The sequence below is a fragment of the Pristis pectinata genome, chromosome 7 (assembly GCF_009764475.1).
Source record: "Pristis pectinata isolate sPriPec2 chromosome 7, sPriPec2.1.pri, whole genome shotgun sequence".
Lineage (NCBI taxonomy): Eukaryota > Metazoa > Chordata > Chondrichthyes > Rhinopristiformes > Pristidae > Pristis > Pristis pectinata.
The window spans coordinates 88,099,371-88,118,846 of record NC_067411.1 but is presented as its reverse complement, the minus strand read 5'-3'; the positions used below and the strand labels follow the sequence as shown (position 1 = coordinate 88,118,846).

The window sequence follows — 19,476 nt, the reverse complement described above, 5'->3', positions numbered from 1 at the left end:
GAAGGTGATGGGCCTGGCTTCCATAGCAACATCTTTTATATGGAGGAAGTGAATGGAGTCAAAGGAGAATTTGTTTAATGTGAAAACATTTCCCAGGATATTGATGGTAATGCTGCTGAATCTCAAATGGTGATTGTTAGATTCTGTCATATCTGAAATGACATTTGCCCAACACTTCTTCGGCGAAAATCTTATTACCACTTATTGACCCAACCATGAAAGTTGTATAGGTCTCGTATCTAACTGCGATAGGAAGAATTGCTTCATTAATTATTAAGTTATGAATGGACCAGAGCATTTAGCATTATTTGCAAATATCCCCAATTCTGATCTTATGTGGAGGTCAATGATAAAGCAGCTGAAGATGGTTGGGCCACAGTCACTACTTTATGGAAATCCTGCATTGATGATCTAAGGATGAGATGATTGGCTTTCCACGTCTTTGTGCTAGGTGCTTCGAGCCTTGTCCCACCATTGAAACAGCTTCTTCTCTACTGCCATCAGGTTCTTGAACTGCCCTAAAAAACCTTAACTCTACCCTGGACTATATTTTGCTCTCTCTCTCTCTCTCTCTCTCTCTCTCTCAATCTTGCACTAGTGTCATTATATTTATTTTGATGTCTATTTTGCACACATGTAGGTTATGTATAATTTATGTTAATTTAAATTTATTTTAACATGTTTGTCCTCGTCTTGTAATGTACTGTGTTGCTGCTACAAAAAGCTAATTTTCATGGCACTAAATACCTTGTGTATGTATGCCTATGATAACAATAAACTTGAAGTTTTCAGCTTGATTTTCATTCGATTTTAGAAGGGCTTGTTAACGCCACATGTGGTCAACCGTTATCTTGACACCAAGGGCTGTTATGTTTGCATCATCTTGGGAATTCTGCTCTTTCTACCTGTTAGGTCAAGGCTGTAAAGAACTTGGAACCCAAACTAAACATAAGTGCTGGTTGTTGGTGAGCAAGTGCTGTTTGTCAAATACATCCTTTGATACTTTATTAATAATTGAAAGTAGACTGAGGGGTTAATAATTATTTGAATTGAATTTGTTCAGTATTTTTGTCCACTGAATATACCTCAGCAATGTTCTTCTTTTTCACATGGATGTAAGAGTCATAGAGCAAGAAAACATACCATATGACTGACTGTGTCCATGCCAGCCATCAAGTATCTATTGATACTAATCCCATTTTCTAACACTCGGCCTGTAGCCTTCCATGCCATGGCATTTTAAATGCTTCTCTAAATACTTCTTAAGTTTGGCGAGAATACCTGCCTCTGCCACCACTGGAATAGCTTGTCTAGAGATGGTTCTAGTTCTGAGGCAGAAGTCTTCTCTATAGCTGGATATTGATGGGGGCTATAGAAAAGTCAGTTATTCATCTAGTCTACTCCAAAAACAGCCCCCAAACCCAATCATAAGAGGGCATTAGCAACAAACGCAGGAGAACACTACTACCTGCAGTTTCCCTTCAAGTTGCACACCATCTTGAGTTAAAACTATACTGATGTTCCTTCGTCAGTTCTAAATCCTAACCTGCACTACAACATTGTGGGAGTACCTTCACCAGAAGGACTGCAGCAATTCAATGTGACACCACCATTTTCTCCTAGGCAATTGGAAATAGGCATGAAAATGCTGGATTTGCCAGTTATGTGTACATCCCATAAATCAATGCAAAATAAAATGGGACATCTTCTGCCTGACATCAGGGTAAATGCCCAGACTTAACTACAATAAGTGTTAGCCTTTCTAGTGACATCCTGTTCCTGAAAAATGAATAAATATTTTTAGAAATGCCTTTGCTATATCCAGTAGCCACAGTCCTTTCTGTATATTATTGGGAATTAATTGAATTAACTAAAGACTGTCTTATGGAGAGCACAGCAGAACCAGCCACTCGTCACTTCTAGATGAAAATGATTTCAAACACTCTATACCTTTTGCATCGCATGCTAGTCTCTACCATTGCAGGGATGAGAATGTTCATGGTGCCTCATCCTCCTTTTTACCTGCTGGTAGGCTACAGTGCCTCATGAATGCCTGATTTTCAGCTGGTCGATCAGTGCTGAATCTATTCCATTCAACAAGTTGGTAACACTATATAATGTGTGGACAGTGAAAGCAGGTCATTCTTTCTGCAAGACCCTGTCAAGGACAAGTACAGGACAAAAGTTAAATTGTTGAGGACAGGGATCAAATAGATTTTTCTCTCGTGCTTTTTTTTTTCCATTTCCTGACATTTCGGTGCCAGTGCTCTTCAGATCTTGACCAGTTGGGTCAGTAGTGGTGCTATTTGGTGATGGTTACAGAAACCAATTAATCGAATCCTTTGAAAAATGGAGTAATCAGCTTTCTAGATGTTTACACAATTTCACTGGGTATTCTGTTACTCTCCCACCAAATAACTCCCCTTAAAATTCCTGACAAATGTTACTTGCTTATTTTTAATTGCATTGGTTTTACTCTTTCTGCTGTGTTGATGGTGAGAGACATACCTTTTTTGAATTGTTCATCTCTTTTTTTTAACCAGGATGAAGCTAATAAGGCAATGAGTTATCCCTCTTTGTTGAGCCACAGGACATCATCTTACCTGAACCAACCAGTCATTCCAATGGTTGTGAACCTAAATGTTGATGGAATTCCTCCACTCTTGAACTTATTCAGCCCTCTTTCTTCATCCATGCCATGTGATATGCAAATACTTAACCTTAGAACAATAGAGGGAAAGGTAAGGCCTATATTTTTGATGTAATTTTAAGCATTAATAAGTTTTGAATTTCTGTGTTACGTGGCTTGCATTTCATAGAAACTTATTCATTGCAGAAATAATAACAACTTGGATCACTATAGCACCTTTAACATATAGATATTTTACAGGAGTGAAAAGCTATACTGAGTAAAAGAAACAAATATTAACAGATGATCAAAAGTTAGGTTTTAAAGAAAGTCTTAACAAGCGAAAAAGAGGTGGGGATTTCGAGGGGTTTAGGGCGAGAATTTCAGAAATTAGCGCCTAGTCAGTTAAATACATAACAAACAATTGTGGGGTGAAGGGGTTGAAGATATTGCAAGAGGCTGGAGTTTGAGGGGTACAGTGTTATTAAGGATAGGAGGGTTAGAAGGGTTGGTGGTGTGGACTTGGGGGCTAATGGGAGGGATATAAACATGAGAAGGATGATTTTGATAGGATGGACATGTAATTCAAGAACGCACTGCAGGAAATTCTCTGGCTATTTATTTGCTACGATAAGTATGGAAATCACATGGAGAGGTTTAAGCATTAAGCTGGAGGGAAGATGGGTGAAAATTTTGGAGGCAAGAATGCATTCAATGATCTTGGAGAGGAAAAGGAGATGGAGCAATAATTTGCAACAATGCAGAAATTGAATAGGTAATTTATGAGGAAAGCAATTATGATTACAAATTTGAAGAGGAGGAACCAATACTGAAGGAGAAGCATTTACATTACAGACTAGCATGGAAGCCAGGTGGAGAAGTTGGGATTTGTGGACTTGGGAGCAGGAGGTAAGTCTGATGGAAGAGAGTATCTCAGGAATGGCATATGGCAAGATAAGGAAGAAATTTGTAAAATATGCTTTTCATGGTTATAACAGAGTAAAGCTTTTGGGAATTGCAGGGAGAGATGAGGCAATGTCAGTTAAGTGGATAATCTAAGTGATCTTAATGATCTTAGAATTGTAATTCTTAATCATATGTTGTATGTGAGGTAGAGATAGGTTTAAAGATACATTTGGTCATCAAGAAAAGAAGCCCAAGGAAAATATTTTTATTCTAAGGTACAAAGATAGTGAGCAATTTTGCTGAGGCAAAGTGGAACTTAATATTGTTGGGTAATAATAGCATAATAACCTAATAATAGTTTTTTTGAGAAGGCAACCAAGAAGACTGATGAGTACAAGACAGTGGACCTTGTCGACATGAACCTTAGCAAGGCCTTTGACAAGGTCCCACATGGTAAGCTGGCCCAGAAGGTTAGGAAATGCAGGATTCAGGGTGAGATAGTAAACTGGATACAAAATCGACTCGGTGATAGGAAGCAGAGGGTGGTAGTGGAGGGTTGTGTTTCAGATTGGAGACCTGTAACCAATGGTGTGCAGCAGGGATCGGTGCTAGGCCCTTTATTGTTCATCATATTTATTAATGATTTTGAAGAGAAAGTAGGTGGCATGATTAGTTAGTTTGCAGATGATACCAAAATTGGTGGTACAGTGGACAGTAAAGAAGGTACAACAGGAGCTAGATCAACTGGGGAAGTGGGCAAGGACATGATTGATGGAATTTAATTCAGACAAGTGCAAAGTAATACATTTTGTGAAGTTAAATTAGGGAAGGATATACACAGTGAATGGCAGGGCCCTGGGGAGTATTGTTGAACAGAGAGACGTTGTGGTAAAAGTACATAGTTCCCTGACAGTTGGTGACACAGGTGGATAGAATGGTGAAGAAGACATATGGTATGTTTGCCTTCATTGGCCGAGACATTAAGTATAGGAATTGGGACATCATGTTGCAGTTGTACAAATCGTTGGTTACACCACATTTAGAGTATTATGTGCAGTTCTGGTCACTGCACTGTAAGAAGGTTGAGATTAAGCTAGAGAAAAGGTTCACAAGAATGTTGCTTGGACTAGAGGGCTTGAATTATAAGGAGGGACTGGATAGGCTGGGACTGTTTTTCCTGGAGTTGAAGGAGGCTGTGGTGACCTTATAGAGGTTTATAAAATTATGAGAGTCATGTATAGGGTAGATAGCCATGGTCTTTTTCCCAGGGTAAGGGAGTCTAAAGCAAGAGGGCATGGGTTAAGGTGAGAGGGGAAAGATTTAAAGGGAATCTCAGGGGCAAGTTTTTCACACAGAATGTGGTGGATATATAGAACAAGCTGCTGGAGGAGATGGTAGAGGCAGGTACAATCACAATGTTTAAAAGTCACTTGGACAGCTACATGGATCGAAAAAGTTGAGAGGGAAATGGGCCAAACTCTGGCAAATGGAATTAGCCTAGATAGGCATCTTGGTTGGCATAGTCGAGTTGGGCTGAAGGTCCTGCTTCTGTGCAGCATGACTCTCTGAACCTATGAATCTATGGCTTGATTTGTTCCAATCATATCTGATAGTGAATGGCTATATCTGTGGGACAACATAAAATATGTTTCTTAAACTTAGGAGATGAGATGAAAGTCATGCCATAGGGAAGGATCAGAATGGGAGGGTATTTACTAAGGCAAGAACAGCAGAGGCGGAAATGTAGCTGGTAAGCTGCAGAAATACCATGACTACTTGGCTAGACAGTTGGGAACGAGTAGAAATCAGAGAAATTTACACTAAGGGTGAGTCAGTATAACAGAATAATGATTTGAGATCCACAGCTCTGTGGGGTAGAGAATTCGGAAGGTCCACTACCCGCAAAGAAGAAGTTCCTTCTTGTTTCAGTTTTTATGTGGCTGGCCCACTATCTTGAGATTACTAGTTCTGGAGTCCCCCATCTGGAAAAATACCCTCACAGGATGTACACTGTCAAGTCTACAGAGAACCTTATTTGTTTCAATGAGATTGCATCTCATCCATCTAACTTCCAGAAAATCTACTCAGACTCACTTCATCCCAGGGATCAATCTTCTGAACTTTTGCTGCTGCCCAGAAAGCAAGTGTGTCCTTCTTCAAATACAGAGATCAAAAGACTTTTCACTGCTTCAGGTGTGGTCTCTCCAAAGCTCAGTATAATAATGACAACACTTCCTTACTCTTGTACTCCATCCCCTTGCAGTGTAGGTCAACATTCCATTTGCCTTCACCATTGTTTGCTTTACCTATTCGATAAGTTTTGTGTTTTTCATGCTTGAATATGCGGATCTCGAAAGAGCGCGAAATTTCAGTCTTTAACTATTGAAATAATTGTGAACACTATGGTAGTACCTTAAGAAGTACTATATCAGTTCAGGAAGGTGGCTAACCAACACCTTCTGATGGTCAGTAATGGATGGGCAATAAATATAAATGCTGGTCATGCCAGCAAATCCTCAGATTGTCAAAAATTTCAAAAATGAAATTAACTTAAAAGAAAATCTTCCTACCAAAGCAGATCACTTTTTGTCCATTCACTTAACCAATCCATATCTTTTGGGAATACATTTTGTCCTCACAGTTTACTTTCCTACTTGTCTTTGTATCTTCAGCAAACTCGAATACATTACACTTGGTCTCTTCATCTAAGCCAGTAATACTGAGCATAAATAACAGCCCTGAGACACCTCTATGGTTTCAACGTTCCAACCTGCTAACCCATTTATTACTATTTTCTGTCTGTTAATCATTACTCTATCCATATCCATATGAGCCCTTATCTTCTGCAGTAAGCTTTTGTGTGGCAGCATATCAAAAGCCATCAGGAACTCCAAATAGACTACATCCACTGGCTCCCATCCATCAGTCCTGTTCATTGCATCTTCAAAAAGCTCTTAAGACATTTGTTGATTATATTTTCCCCCTCATAAATCAAGGTTAATTCTGCCAAGTTTTTCTAAATGCTCTGTTATTTCTTCCTTGATAATGAATTTCAGCATTTTCCCAAAAGCTAATGCTAGACTAACTGGTCTGCAGTTTCCTGATATAGAAGTAGAGATTCTGCTGATTTCTTTATTTGGAGTTTTTACTGCCTATAGAATACTCATTGTATCGCATAAAAGATGTATAAATTGGATCTTTTAAAAATTAGTTTGTCATTGCAGGATGAATGGACTCCATCAGATGAATTAGCCCTAATCATCCACAGAAAGGGTTTTGATTGTAGATTTTTAAACAAAAACACTGGACTGTTTTGTTCTACTTCAAAAGGCAAGGTAGGTGATTTTGTTTTGAACATGTGGGTATCTCCATATAATAAGGAGATATAATCATGCGAGTTACCTTTCTAGATTTAGAAAGGATGCGTTCTTTATTAAAACTAACTTCCACATATGAATGAATGTTTGAAGATTATTCCTCTAATGGTTAAAGAGTTGGAATATGTAAATGTCAAAAGTATCTATTATGTTGAATGCCTGTGTCTGTGAGAGTTGTGTTAAAAGATTGCAATGATATAAATCTCTATTTCTACTCAAACAATTAAATGTAAAACATTTTTTTGCAGATCCCCTTGCACACACTCTTTAGAGAAGTTAAAATTCAACATCTAACTCCATCGACCTTGTCTTTGATGCATACAACACAAGATCCATATAATACTAGCAAAATAGAACTGAATCCAATGGAGATAAGAACATTCAGAATTCAATTAAGCTGATCCTGTTAACAGCTCCGATTGCTGAACGAGCGGTATTGAAGAACATACTGCGCACATTATTGAGTTGCAATACCTACAAGCACACTAAACGTTAAGTAAATGATGTCAAACCTACTGATTCAACAAAGACCAATGGTAAAAGTATATCCTAATTTAATGTTGTGGAAAAATTACAAAATAAAGGTTTAAAAAATTTTTTTTCATACAAACAAAAATCAAAAAAAAGAACTGGGACCAAAAAAACTGCTTCCTTACAGTAATGTAATTCTCAGGTTAAATTTTCTGTTTTATGCCTAATTCAATAAAATACTGTCAGTATTTCAGTGAGGTAAAGAACCCCAGAGAGAATCTGCAGAAGAAGTTTAAAATTTAATCATTTAACCTTGACATTATTTAGGACTGTTTAGTTATTGCAGTTAACACCTGGTCCGCAACATTAAGAAGAATATGCAACCAAAAATTTAATTATGTCTCTTCACATAAGGTATTATTTTATAGAGAAAAATGTAATCTTATGAGTGCAAGGAATTCTGAAATTTATCATTAATAAAGTAAGGAATAAGAGCCCAAGATGGAAACTTAAATGAAACAAGATTTTAGAATAAACACTGGACTACTCTCTAAGGTGCAGAATTATTGATCTCTGCAGAATTATTGATCTCTGCAGAATACTGTCTCATTACTTGATTAGATGGGATAAGTGCAATGTTTTAACAGTCAGTTCTGATGACATCTATTATCTATACTAAGAGTTAACAAAATATGTAAAAATATACATTTTCTGCTATTAATATTTCAGAATAGCTGTTTTTCTATTCTAAAGTTGCCACTGTGATTCTGTGCCTTACAATAATACAACAGATTATACTTTGCTGTACTGTCCTCTTTGCCTGTGTTTTATAATCCAGAGTCAAAACTTTTGTATCTTAAAGTTTGAATTTCATGAACAGATAAATTACAAAGACATCTGGTTCATTTTAACATTAAAAAAGCCAAATTTTTGCTTTTATCTATTTGAATATTTCCTTGCTTTTTTCAACCAATATTTTAATACTACTGGAAACTGTCCTCTCAGTCCTCAAGAAAAAATAGTGAATTTCAGGATATCTGGTCTTTCTGTGTTACTCAGTCTTCTAATTCCAGGGATCAGTTTTGTGGTTCCTCTCCGCATGAAACTTTTCATTTTTTATTTTCCATAATTTGATGACCTTTTGAATGTACTGATCTAACATAATAGAGTATTAAAAGAAAGAAATCCTTATTTACTTTTGTCACATTCTCTGTATTGCGAAGGATGACACACATATTAGTAAAATGTACATGAAATTGAACTTAAAAGCTCTGGTAAGTTTTAAATGGCATGGTTTTGCTGGAAGTATTCTGCTTTGATATATGCTGTCAAATTACTTATTTTTGCTTAATGTACATTCAAATTATTTAATGATCATCGAACATTAGCAAGTATTTCTTGCTCGATGCAAATCAACATGGTCCTTTCTTTTCCAATTAGTGGTGTAATATATTTACATTTGTATTTTGCTGTGACTACTTTTGCCAACACCTGTATAGTGTCAGAAAAATAAGTTCTATACTAATACTAAAAAAAAGTTTTGTTGTAACTCAATGTTTTATTGAAGGGGCACCATATTAAAAAAAAAAGCAGGTATTTGATATATTTAACATGGCCTGACCTTTCTGTTTTACTCAAGTTGAATATTCTTAATTCTTTTTGTGGTGGGGGCAGGGTGGGGGCATTGCACATGCTTTATTGTGCTCTTTGGTGCAATTACATTTTTTCAGTTCATAAATTGTATTCAGTTTCAGATTTGTTTAAAAAGATTATCTCGCACAAGGCTGTAGATTTTCCTTTTCTGCCAATTTTTGCTGTTCACTTTGAAAAGATTAGTCATTGATAGTAACTGTTACTTCCAGTGCACTGACTTGTTATCAGAATTCTGGTTACTGCTAGAATTCACAGATAAGTGATTATTGGTGATTTGTACCATAGTTGCAGCATCTGTCAATCAAAATCATTTTTACATGACCCCTTCCCCAAAATAAGTACTTACATTTATATAGGTTATGCATGAAACAGCCTTGACTTGTATTTAGGACTCATTTATACAGTGGCCAAAATTGTACTTCTGTGTGGTTATATATAAAAATGTAATTCAATAAATGCGCCTCTACATTTAATTTTATACTATTGTTGCATAATGAGCAATAGCAAGCTTCAAACAAAATTCCATGTCATTTAGGGTACATTATTATACTTGTATGTTAATGAAACAGTTAATGTGATTTCATGTCAATTCCTGCAATTAATAAAATTAATTATTTTTATACCATGCAGCAAAAATTCTGATCTACCAGTGCAAATCAAAAATACCTTTATATTTTAGCATGAAAATATAACTCTACCATTCCAATTATTTGTTAAATGCAATTACATTTTTGAATACTTATAAGTTGCACTCTTTTTAATTTTGGGGGTATGATTCATTAAATACATTTCTGGAAAGCATTTTATTTTATCTGTGCATAGCTAAACAACTGTAGTAGGAGGAATAGGTAAATATAACTGAAAATCTGTACACTTTTGGGTTTCTTTGTTTGTTTTATGAAATCAAAGAGTAAATGATCACTGTTTTATTTTTTAACTACATAGTATTTTACAGGGATTTGCTATCATGTATATCTACAAAATATTACCTTTTAAATTACAGATTTTTAAAAGGCATATGATGAATTTTTATCACTGAGATTGCTTTGTTTGAATGAGTTGTGCCTTCAAAGAGGGACAAGGGTCATTTTTGCAAAACTTAAATGATTTTACTGGGTGAAATGGAATTGGAAATTTTGCTGTTTTACATTACTGTGTCTTCAGAGTCTGTCAACTTATAATTTACATTTTAATACTTTTCAATTTAGAATGAGATGTATGACAATATTTTTAAAGTGTTTATTTGATTTTTTTCAATTTTTTGGAGAAACATTCTAAGAAAATAAACTGAATATACTGGTTTATATGTGGATCTTTTCATACAAGGTTTAGTGTTGCATTTACATAACATTTTATTTGACAAAGCACTCCTGATATCCTTCCACTCTTTTGAAGTTTAGTGGTTATTATAGACAGAAAATATTGACATATATAGACAGACATATTTTTATTGGAAATCTAAACACTATAGATACTGGAAATGTGAAGTAAAAACAGAAAATGCTAGGGATACTCAGCGGGGTGAGCAGCATCTGTGGAGTGAGAAACAAAGTTAATGTTTCAGGTCAATGATCCTTCATTATACCTGAAACTATAACTCTGTTTCTCCCTTCATTGATGCTGCCTGCCCTGCTGAACATCCCCAATATTTTCTGACATAACTTATTCATGGTTATTCATAAGAGAGGTGTTATTCTAGGTTATTTCATTTTTTGCAGTCTGTTTAAAACTGATGTTGCATTCAACTGCAATTGGTGGATTCAGGTGTTTAGTATCTTAAACCTACAAACTTCCAATCTTAAAAAAAATATTTAACTAAGCCTTTTGAAGGCACTTGATGGCAGCTAAGAGTATATATAGGTTGAACATATAGTATTATTAACAAAGCAATTTCAACTTTGTCAAAACTAATACAACAATTCAAATTCCAGAGCCCAGGCTGAACCTGACTCAGGTTGGAATAGTAGTCTTGCCCACTTGATTTAGCACTGCATGGTGTGTAAAACCAGTTTGGTTGGTGCCAAGACCAGCAACTACAGTGTAAGGTCACCTTTATGTGCAATTTGGTTATGAAAGCATTCAGGTCTAGATATAAGGGCGGATCTTATATGATGAAAATGCATGGTTCCCCAAGGATAATAAGAAGTTTGTACAAACTAACAATTTTTCCACGTTTTTTTCACCTTACATTCCCTTTTCCTTGCCCATTTATTTAACCTGTCTATGTTTCTTTAGAGCCTCTCTGCATCATAGTCATAGCTTAGTGACGTTTTTCATGTAACAGGGTGACCAAAGCTATACACAATACTCCAAGTGCGCTCTCACCAACTGCTTGTACAACTGCAAAATAACATCCCAACTTCTTTACGCAATGCCCTGACTGATGAAAGCCAGTGTGCCAAACACCTTCTTCACCAGCCTGTATACCTAGAATGCCGCTTTCAGCGAACTATGTACTTGTACTCCAGGGTCCCTCTGTTCTACAACACTTCTCAGGGCCCGACCATTCGCTGTATAAGTCCTATCCTGGTTTGACTTCCCAAAATACAACACTTCACACTTAGCTGAATTGAAAGCTACTTGCTAATCTTTGGCCCACTTACCTAGCTGACTAAGATCGCCCTGTAATTTTTGATAACTTTCTTCACTGTCTACGATACCACCTATTTTAGTATCATCCACAAACTTATTAACCATGCCTTGGACATTCACATCCAAATCATTTATATACAGCCCTACCCTCAATTATCCTCTTGGTTACCTCTTCAAAAAAAAACTTAAGAGACGTCAGACATAATTTCCTACTCACAAAGCTGTGCTGACTATCCCTAATTAGATTTTATCTATCCAAATAGTGATAGATCCTGTCCCTCAGAATCCCCTCCAGTAACTTAACCACCACTGATGTCAGACTAACTGGCCTGTAGTTCCCTGGCTTGTCATTTCTGCCCTTCTTGAATAATGGTACAACATTAGCTACCCTCCAGTCTTGTGGAACTTCACCTATGGCTAAAGATGAAGCAAATATCTCTACAAAGGCCTCCGCAATTTCTTCCTTAGCTTCCCAAGGATGGATTTATCCACCTTAACGTGCTTTAAGGTTACCAATATCTACTCCCTGGTAGTTTGTATGTGGTCTAAGACATCATCACTCATTTCCTTCATTTCTTTAGTATCCATCATTTTCTCCACAGTAAAAATTGATGAGAAATATTGATTAAAAATCTTGCCCATCTCCTGTGGGTTCACACACACACACAGCCATGCTGATCTTTAATGGGACTTATTCTCTCCCTAGCCAGCCTTTTACTCTTAATATACCTATAGAATCCTTCCTCCAGGTCATTAATGTAAATAATAGAGGGCCAAGAATCAGTCTCTGGGGTACTCCACTAGTTGCATCTGTCCAGCTTGAAAAGGACTCATTTATTCTATGTTTTCTATGTGACAGCCAGTTTTCAATCCATCTAACAAATATCCTCAGTATGTTGGGCTCTTAATTTATGCACCAGCTTCTACAGGCCATGGGGTCCTGGCGGTTTATCCGCATTTAGCTCCACATTAGAATTTCTCTAATATTTTATCCCTTGTGACTGGAATTTTTACAAGTTCCTTCATAATATTTGAAATTAGCCCTTCGTATATCTTAGCGATATTTGCAGTGTTTTCCATAGTGAAGACTGCAAAATATTGATTTAACATTTCTGCCAATTCTTTGTTTTCTGTTATTAATTCACCAATCTCATTCTCTAGAGGTCCCACACTTATCTTAGCCACCTTCTTCCTATTTATATAAACATAAAAACTCATACTGGTTGTTTTGATATTACACACATTTTCTCTCAAAATCAATTTTCTCCCTTTTTATGAGCTTTTGACTTTATCGCTGTTGGACCCTAAAAGCATCCCAGTCCTCTGGGTTCCCACAAACCCTTGCCACTTTGTATGTTCTGCTTTCAATTTAACATTATTCTTGAGCTCATTTGGTAACCACAGATTCTGCCTCGTTCTCAGGGAATCCCTCTTTCTATTTGGGATAAACTCCTGCTGAGCATTATGGATCAGCCATTTGAATATCTGCCACTGTTCATCGACTGACCTGTCTCTTACCTTATTTTCTCAGTACACCTCAAACAACTCCACCTTCGTTCCATTATAATTGCCCTTATTTGAGTAGAAGATAGTGATTTAGAGCCTGTCAGTGTTCAAATGCATCTGGAATTCTGTCATATTCTGGTCACTACCTCCTAGGGGATCTTTAACCACAAGATCTCTCGTTAATCCTTCCTCATCACTTATGACCAAATCTAAGGTAGCCTTATCCCAGACAGGATCCATTACATACCCAGGGAGCAATCCCTAGTGCACTCCACAAATCCTTCTACGATACATTTGTCAGTTTGGTTCATTCAATCATTGTGTCGATTAAAATCTCCCATGACAATTGCAGTTCCTTAGATACTATTACCCTATCGAGAGGTCATGTTTTGCCTTATAAACTACTCCACCCATGTCTTTTTCCCCCGCTATTAAGGATTTCTACATGATTTCATTGGAGGTTGTTCAGAGAAAGCTCAGAGAAGGATGATCCTACGTGTGGAGAGATTGTCTTATGAGGTATGGTTAGGACTTTGTTCATTGTAGTTTAGAGAATAAGAGGTGATCTTATTGAAACATAAGATTATTTAGGGGCTAGAATGCTGAGTGATCTACATAGAAGTGTCATACAGAGAATGGGAGACATAAAACTTCAAAGTGTTAACAAAAGTAAAATGCTTTAGATGCTACAAATTTGAAGTAGAAACAGAAATTGCTGGAAGCACTCAGCAGGCCAAAGCAGTTTGTACAAAAAGAGAAAAATTAACATTTCAGTGGTCTCACAATAGAATGGGAAGACTTGCATGAGTAATGACTTGGATGAGAATGCAGGTAGTCTGATTAGTTCATTTGCAGATGACATGAAAACTGGCTGAGTTGTAGATAGTGAAGAAGGTTGTATTAGGATACAGTGGGACATAAATCAGCTGGAAAGTTAGATGGAATTTAATCCAGGCAAATGTAAGGTGTTGCACTTTGGGAAGTCATAGAGTCAACAGAGTAATACATAATGGAAACAGGCCTTTCAGCCCAACATCCATGCCGACCAAGATGCCCATCTAAGTACGTCCCACTTGCCTGCGTTTGGCTCATATCCCTCTAAATCTGTACCTGTCCAAGTGTCTTATGTGTTGTTATTGTACCTGCCTCAACCATTTCCTCTGGCAGCTCGTTCAATATACGCACCATCCTCTTCATGGAGAAGTTGCCCCTCAGGTCCCTTTTAAATGTTTCCCCCCTCACCTTAAACCTATGCCTTCTAGTTTTTGGTTCCCTTTCCCTAGGAAAAAGACTGTGTGTGCATTCACCCTATCTATGCCCCTCATGATTTTATACATCTCTATGAGGTGACCCCTCAGTCTGCAACGTTCCAAGGCATAAAGTCCTAGGCTGCCCAACCTCTCCTTATAATTCAGGCCCTCGAGTTCTGTCAACATTCTTGTAAATCTTCATTGCACTCTTTTCCGCTTAGCGACATCTTTTCTATAACACAAAACTCCATATGCAGCCTCACCAACATCTTGTACAACTGCAACATAACATCCCAACTCCTATACTCATGCCCTGAATGATGAAGGTTAGCGAGACAAACTTCAGGGACTTTCAGGGAACTATATACTTGTACTCCTAGGTCCCTTTGTTCCACACTGCCCCCCAGGGCTCTACCTTTCGATGTGAAAGTCCTAGCCAGGTTTGACTTCCCAAATTGCAACGCCTCGCACTTATCTGGATTGAATGCCATTTACCAAGTTTCAGCCCACTTTACCTAGCCGATCAAGATCCTCTTGTAATTTTTGATAACCTTCTTTACTGTCTACGATACCACCTATTTTACTGTCATCTTCAAATTCTGGTAGAATGCACAGAGTAAATGGCAGAGACCTCATAAGCTTTGAAGTGCAAGTCCAAAGTGAAAGTGGCGACTCAGGTGGATAGGGTAATGAAAAAACATTTGGTATACTTGACTTCATAGGCCAAGGCATTGAGTGTAAGAGTTGGGATAGCTTGTTGCAGCTGTACAAAATGTTGGTTACACTGCACTTGGGGTATTGTGTACAGTTCTGGCACCACGCTACAGGAAGGATGTGGTGGCAAAAGAGAGAGTACAGAAGAGATTCACCAGGATGTTGCCTAGAATGGAAGGCTGTAGTTATAGGAAGAGATTGGATAGGCTGGGTTTATTGTCATTGGAATGTAGGAGGCTGAGGGATGATCTTATAGAGGTTTACAAACTTATGATAGACATAGATAAGAGTCTTTTTCGCAGGGCAGGGGAGTCTAAAAGTAGGTGACATAGGTTCAAAGTCAACAGGGAGAAATATAACGGAGACCTGAGGGTAAGTTTTTCACACAGATGGTGGTGATTATCTGGAACAAACTGCCAGAAGAGATGGTAGAGGCAGATATAATTACAACGTTTAAAAGGCATTTGGACAGGCACTTGGATAGGAAAGGCTAGAGGGATACAGGCCTAATGCAAGCAAATGGGATTAGCGTACATAGGCATCATGGTTGGCAATGGATAAGGCAGGCCAAAAAGACCTGTTTCTGTGTTTTATGACTCTATGATTTACAGCTTTTAAGGAATAGGAGAATAGGAAAGAAAAAGGACAGGTTTGTGAATAGCATGGAATGCAGGAGTAATTGAGTGATGAAAATTATGATGTACAGGTAGAATGAGACGTTAATATAAATTCTAATAACCAGCAATGGCCCTACATCAATTATAAATGGTTAAGGCAGGAAACTAACTGGCAGAAATGGCTCCTGCAGCTGAGGAAAATGGCACTCCCTTCAAACCAACTTTCCCTTCACCCACCCCAGAAATCCCAGTTCACTCTTCTGACCCTTATCTCTTTGCCCAATTATTCTACCTTCAATCTTTCAGATCTGATGCTCTGAAAATTTTCTTCCTAAATTTCTTAGCCACTTCCCCCACATTCTCCTGCTTTAAAACTCTCCTTGAAAGCCTTCCCTTCGACCAAAGTGTTGGTATCCCCTTAATTTCCTTTGCAGCCCAGCCTGTTTATTCTGTTTTTGACACTGTGGCATCTTTGTACATTAAAGGTGCTATTTGAATAAGTTCTTGTTGAATTGATAAAAAGGGGAAGTGTTTGGAAGGTAAAACAGTTCAATGGATAAACACAGCTGAGGATGAGTGAAAACAAACCCACAGTGGTCACTAACAGTATTCTACAGGCTACTCAGTTTCACAACTGCTATACCTACATTCCAAGCCTGGCCGAAGAAATTGTTCTGACATCAGTCTTATGAAACTTAAGTTGTTGCCAGTTCTGAGGAAAAGAGTAGAATCTCTGACAGCCTACCTTAGAACTATGACAACATGATTAATAGCTCCTGCAAACCAAGTATGCCTAGATTTGTTTTTTTTTCTTGCCTCACAGTAATGAAGATGCTTACAGATTGTTAAGTAAAATGAAAAACCTAACAATATTCCTTGGATCGTTCTTGGATGATTAGGATCTTTTCTGGGGCAGGGGCAGGGATGACCTGTACAAGAGGGACAGGTTGCACTTGAACCAAAGGGGGACCAATATCCTTGCAGGGAAATTTACTAATGTTACACAGGAGTGTTTAAATTAGATTGGCAGGGGGTTGGAATCTGAGCAGGAGCAAGTCATGGGATAAAGCTGTAGCCAGGAAGAGCAAGTTTAGTAATCAGGATAGTCAGGGGCACAGTAAAGGAAGGGAAAAGAATACTCATTTAAACTGCATTTATTTCAATGCACGAGGCTTAATAGATAACGCAGATGAACTCAGAGCCTGGATTGACTCTTCGGACTGGGATGTTATATCCATAACAGAAAGATGGCTGAGAGAAGGGCAGGACTGGCAGCTCAATGTTCCAGGATACAAATACTACAGGTGTGACAGAGGTACAGGTAAGCAAGGAGGGGGTGTTGCCTTTTTGACAAGGGAGGACGTAACAGCAGTGCCTGGAGATGACATTCTTGGAGGAACATCCAATGAGGCCGTATGGGCAGAACTTAGAAACAAGAAGGGAAGGGTCACTCTATTGGGGCTCTATTATAGATCCACCCCCCACAACAGTCAGCGTGAACTTGAGGAGCAAGTGTGTAGAGAAATTGCACATAGTTGTAAGAATAATAGGGTTGTATTAGTAGGAGATTTTAATATCCCCTGTATTAACTGGGCCACCCAGAGTGTTAAGCTCCTGGATGGGGTAGAATTTGAGAAATGTGTCCAGGAAAGTTTCCTGAGTCAATATTATAGAGGGCCCTATTTAGGAGGGTGCAATACTGGACCTCCTCTTAGGGAATGAGACAGGCCAAGTAACTGAAGTGGTAGCGAGGACTTTGACTCTAGTGACAATAATTCTATTAGTTTTAAGATAGTGATGGTAAAGGATAGGACAGGTCCACAGGTTAGGGTCCTAAACTGGAGCAGGGCTAATTTCACGGCAATTAAGCAGGATTTAGCAGAGGTCAGTTGGGTGAGCCTGGTTGAAGGGAAAGGAACGAATGGCAAGTGGGGGCTTTTGAGAGTGTGATATTAAGAATCCAGAGGCAGTATGTTCCTGTCAGGGTGAAGGGTCAAACTGGCACATTTAGGGAACCCTGGCTGACAAAAGATATTGAGGCTCTGGTCAGGAAAAAGAAGGAAGCATACATTGGGTTTAGGAGGTTAGGGACAAGTCAATCCCTTGATGACTATAAAAAGATTAAGAATACACTAGAGGAAAATCAGGAGGGCAAAGAGAGGGTATGAGATGGATCTGTCAGGTAAGGCTAAGGACATGTCTCGAGCCACAGGAAATGGGTGGAATTTCAACAAATATTTCTCTTTGGTGTTTTTCTGAGGAGAAAATCACAGTTGCTCAAGAGGTAAGAGAAACAAGTGGAGATGTTTTGGAGAACATTTATATTACCCAGGGAGGAGGTATTTGCAGTCTTACAGCGCATTAAGGTGGATAAATCGCCAGGGCCTGACGGAATGCATTCTCGGACTTTGTGGGAGGTTAGAGAGGAAATAGCGGAGGCCCTTGCAGAGATATTTGCTTCATTGTTAGCCACTGGTGAAGTTCTTGAAGACTGGAATGTGGCAAATGTCATTCCGTGGTTTAAGAAGGGTAGCAAGGACAAGCCAGGGAATGACAGGCCGGTCAGCCTGACATCAATGGTGGGGAAGTTAGTGGAGGGAATTCTGAGGGACAGGATCTACCAGCATTTGGATAGATAGAGTCTGATTAGGAGGAGTCAGCATTGCTTTGTGCATGTAAAGTCCTGTTTGATAAATTTTTTTAGAGTCTTTTGAAGAGGTAACTAAAAGGGTAGGTTAGGGTACAGCAGTGGACATTGTCTATTTGGACTTTAACAAGGCCTTCGACAAGGTTCCATATGGTAGGCTGGTCTGGAAGGTTGGGTCCCATAGAATCCAGGGAGAACTGGTTAGGTGGATTCAAAATTAGTACAGAGGTAGGAAGCAGAGGGTGGTGGATGAAGGTTATTTCTCAAAATGGAGGCTGGTGACTAGTGGTGTGCTGCAGGGGTCAGTGTTGGGAGCCTTAACCCTTGTTATTCATTATTTATGTAAATGACTTGGATGTAAATGCACAAAGCTTGATCAGTAAGTTTGAGGATGACACGAAATTAGAAGGTGTTGTTGGTAGTGAAGAAAGTCATCGTAGATTACAGAGGGATCTTGATCAGTTAGGGAAGGCACACAGGAAAAGAATTTTGTGCACTTGTGTCTAGTGTCTCCCAGCAAAATACAGACCAACAAGAAAATGATGCTAATCATCATTAACATCATTGTGACAGGGCTGCCATAATCATCACACTATAAATAAATCATTTTTATTGTAAGCTCATCATAAAATCTTCAGGAATCTAATTTCTCAGCCATATTGAGGTAAGAGATCTAAGTAACATGTGACAAAAATATGGGAGAGCAGCAGCCACTTGTTCTTTGCACAGCAAGAGTACAGGAAGTATAAAAAGACAGAGTCATAGACAGAGAGGACACACACAGCAGGAAGCCAGATGGCTATCAGCTGCAGAAGCAGCATGGTACCTATAAAGGGAAACCTTTGAGGGAGACCAAAGGAAGCCAGAAGAGGAAGCTGGGGTGGTGGGAGGTTACTATGTGGGCCACTGGCCAATGAGAATACTAGAGGGTTGGAAATAGCATGGTTTTTGACCTGAGATATGGACGAATAGGCATAGATGGGGCTGACCATCAGATACTGGAAGACTGTAAAGAATCACCCAGTATCAGCAACCCATGATTAGATTGTGGAGATTCTAATGCTGCAATTTCTATTACTATGTCACCTACAAGGATTTTACAAGGATGTGTCAC

The 19,476-nt window shown here is 38.4% G+C and overlaps 2 protein-coding genes across 2 annotated transcripts in view; both read left to right on the top strand.

Moving 5' to 3' along the window:
- Nucleotides 1–10,340, top strand: part of man2a1 (mannosidase, alpha, class 2A, member 1) — a 113,023-nt gene extending 102,683 nt beyond the window's left edge. Inside the window, exons 20-22 of the mRNA XM_052020500.1 lie at nucleotides 2,544–2,741; nucleotides 6,760–6,870; nucleotides 7,161–10,340. Of these exons, the coding sequence (XP_051876460.1) occupies nucleotides 2,544–2,741; nucleotides 6,760–6,870; nucleotides 7,161–7,313 (462 nt within the window). The 3' untranslated portion in view covers nucleotides 7,314–10,340. The remainder of the gene's footprint in view (nucleotides 1–2,543; nucleotides 2,742–6,759; nucleotides 6,871–7,160) is intronic.
- The window catches only part of LOC127572845 (calponin homology domain-containing protein DDB_G0272472-like), a 168,228-nt gene that overhangs the window by 84,986 nt on the left and 63,766 nt on the right, over nucleotides 1–19,476 (top strand). The window lies entirely within an intron of this gene.